The sequence below is a fragment of the Armigeres subalbatus genome, chromosome 2, assembly GCF_024139115.2.
Source record: "Armigeres subalbatus isolate Guangzhou_Male chromosome 2, GZ_Asu_2, whole genome shotgun sequence".
In the NCBI taxonomy this organism is placed as follows: Eukaryota; Metazoa; Arthropoda; class Insecta; order Diptera; family Culicidae; genus Armigeres; species Armigeres subalbatus.
This window is the reverse complement of record NC_085140.1, coordinates 141,964,538-141,967,515: the sequence shown is the minus strand read 5'-3', so window position 1 is coordinate 141,967,515 and position 2,978 is coordinate 141,964,538. Positions and strand designations below refer to the sequence as shown.

General features: G+C 38.4%; 1 protein-coding gene across 2 annotated transcripts; it reads right to left on the bottom strand.

Moving 5' to 3' along the window:
- Nucleotides 1–348: 348 nt before the first annotated feature.
- On the bottom strand, nt 349–1,967 carry LOC134215200 (lipase 1-like). Of its 2 annotated transcripts, XM_062694430.1 has the most exons (4): nt 1,866–1,967; nt 1,236–1,799; nt 676–1,174; nt 349–525 (listed from the first exon to the last, which is right to left on the bottom strand). In XM_062694430.1, the coding sequence occupies exons 1-4, from the start codon at nt 1,959–1,961 to the stop codon at nt 509–511; spliced, it is 1,176 nt and encodes a 391-aa protein (XP_062550414.1). In that variant the 5' UTR covers nt 1,962–1,967; the 3' UTR covers nt 349–508. The 2 variants fall into 2 exon arrangements, with proteins under 2 accessions (XP_062550414.1, XP_062550413.1); XM_062694429.1 differs by having other exon boundaries at nt 349–1,174.
- Between the last annotated feature and the right edge of the window lie 1,011 nt (nt 1,968–2,978).

Genomic DNA, 2,978 nt, shown 5'->3' with positions numbered 1-2,978 from the left:
CCGGTAGGGTTTTACAGTCGTTTTTATGAAAGTGTCGGCGCGCTCGTAGTGTGGGAGGGAATTAAATGGAAATGTTTGCGAGAGGGTCAACGAGTGGCAGATAATAAGTTTTTAGGAATGCATTAAAATAATCTGAATAATTAACATAATCGAGGAAGCGCTTGGACGAGTTCCTGATCTTGTGGGTGCAAACGATAGCTGTGGTTCAGTAAATTTCGATAATATTTGTTATATTTTCCATACATCTTATGCAAATCTCCCTCCGTGAAGTTCAACGGCATTGGTTAGGATTTTTTTTTAGCTCACATGCATATATAAAACATAGTTGAAACTGTCAAATAAATCTATATTTAATTGTTCGTTTGTTTACCTTTCCACGGTGGTAAATTCATAGACGTTATCAGAGGGGTAAGTATCACAATGTTTATAACACTTTCGCTGTATGTGCTCTGTTCCCTGCTGCCATGTTTTTGTCTTTGTTACTTTTCACTGGCATAAGTTTGCTTTTCTAATTGCAACCCAGGGCTACGTCCATGTCCATGATAGCGGTGACGGAGGAATGCGAACGTCATTGTTAATGATCTTTGTGGAATAATGCGGGCCCTCCTCACTGTCAATGGAGATTGTTGAACCGTTGGGCATGTCGAGTATCAGCTTCTATGCTGGCGATTATACCTTGGTAGAGTTCATCCTTGGCATTGGTTGACAGTATGAAGTCCATATGGCTGAAAGCGGGGTTGGGGAGTTGGTTCAGTGAAACAAGATTTGGCAGTTCTTGAGCAAGCCGTCCAACATTCGAGGGGTGAGCCAACTGGTCGCTTAAACTGTAGTAAATGGCAACCGGAGTGAGCACCTTCGAAAGATCGTAATCAGGAGGATCCAGTCGATGGTATATTTCAGTGTTGTTATCAACGCCATAATCATACTGACGGAAATGTCCGGACGTAATTTCTTGAGCGTAATGGAAAATTTGCTTGGCAGAGGCACCTGCAGGTATGTGCCCGACCAGTATGGGAATAATTTGTGGGTTGAGATTTTTGTACTCTCCAACTGATAATACAAACATGATGTTGAAACACTGCTGCACACTCTTGGAACAGATAGCACTTGCAATTTGGGGAAACATCGGACTAGCTGGCATAAATTGGTTGACCCCAAGAGCGCTCACCAGATTCTGAAAAAAAAAGTCTCACGACACTCCATATGTAGAAAAACATATCAAGCTATAAACTCACCGTTATAGTACTCAGATGACTTGACAAATATCTGAAGACGGGATTATTCAAGTGTGACATGTAGGCAGCCGGTGCCATTGCGTGGAGTTTAATAATTTTCTCATTGTACTTCGGCATCGAAGAAGTCATCACAAGAAAAGCCGTCGTTCCTTGAGAATATCCGACGTAGTGTAGTTTCGTGAAATTTCTTACTTTCAAAACATAATCTATCATAGCAGGAACGTCATAGACACCGATTTCATGCCACGTAAAATCCCAGTACTCTGTCATATCCGCCGTTAAGTAGGTGTGTTCTCTGCTGTAGCGATTTCCTCGAGCATTGCCCAACCAAACATCGTATCCACGATCGGACAGCAAGTAAGACAGTCCATTATGGGGTCCAATCATGATCCAGTCAGCCGACGACCCCAACAAACCATGCATCATCAGCACCGGTGGTTTTCGGGGATCGAACTTTCCGCTGCTAGGGGATACCGTCAGCCGATGCATTTCCACTATGTAACCATCGTAGGTTTCAATTCGATGTGTTTCTGCTTTGTAACCATATTTAGTGATGATTTGGGGCTGAAAGTTCGATTCAAATATAAGTTTTATGTTGTAGATGTAGTAACAAAATGTTAAGTTACTTACGGTCGTGAGGCTGCCATCCTCATCGTCGACCAGCAATTTGGATATGGTTGATGTAACTGTCGACGACATGATTATGATGAACTGAAACGGCGTCATGGCGCAAAGCCGTTGTAGTGTAATAATAATTCATCTCATAATTCAGATGATATTTATAGCGCAAAGAGTGAATGCGGGTTTATTGACACAAATTATAGAAGAGCTCGAACCCTTTGACATCCAGTGTAAAGAGTTTTGCACATAAATTGTGACAATACAACAATATCGTGACATGCAATGTTAAAATATAAAATATACTCTATGCTTCATTTCATAGTTACGGACTTTTTTTTTTTTAATTTTTGACTATTACAGAGCTGCTGGAGGCTTGAATCCTTTTTATCAAAGATGATTAAATTGATGGAAGTTAATAATATTGTTAACTGTATAAACACGAGAAGCCAGCCATCTAGTCATAGTTAAAACTTAGCTCCTCATTTGATTCCATTTGATGCTTGTTCAGAGGGCATTTAATACAAGTCAATCAAGATTTCGAAACAAATGTGAGAATAAATTATTATAAAACCCGTATATAATAGGGTAACCCGAATAGAAGAGCATAACAAAGATTTAAAACAATTTTAACATATTGTGATATTTATAACTTATCATGATGTTCTTAGTAGCCATTATCTTTCAAATGTTGTAACAGGATTTTATCGTATTACTAGCGAAAGAAGGGTGTTGTAAATGTCACAATAAACTATTTGCACCACCGCACTTTAGATAAATTTCCGTTGTATTCTAATGATTTTTTTTACATTTCCCCGTTTAATTAATCAATTTTTTGTATGTACAAACCTTGCGGATCCCAAAACGAATCAATTAGGAAAAAATCTTGCAAATTAGTCAACCCGTTCGCGAATTAAATCGTCAGGAAGGAAATCTCAACTTATTTTATTATATAGATGATTTAAAAAATGCTTAACACCGAATTGCCCAACAGTAAGCAATTAAAATAGATGTAGCAATAAAGTAATCCAGCCATAGATAGCACAACGGTAATATAATTTGAAAGGTTATCTAATTTGTAATGTGTTTAGTTTAAACAAAAACAAGAACAAAAATTTCTGATTG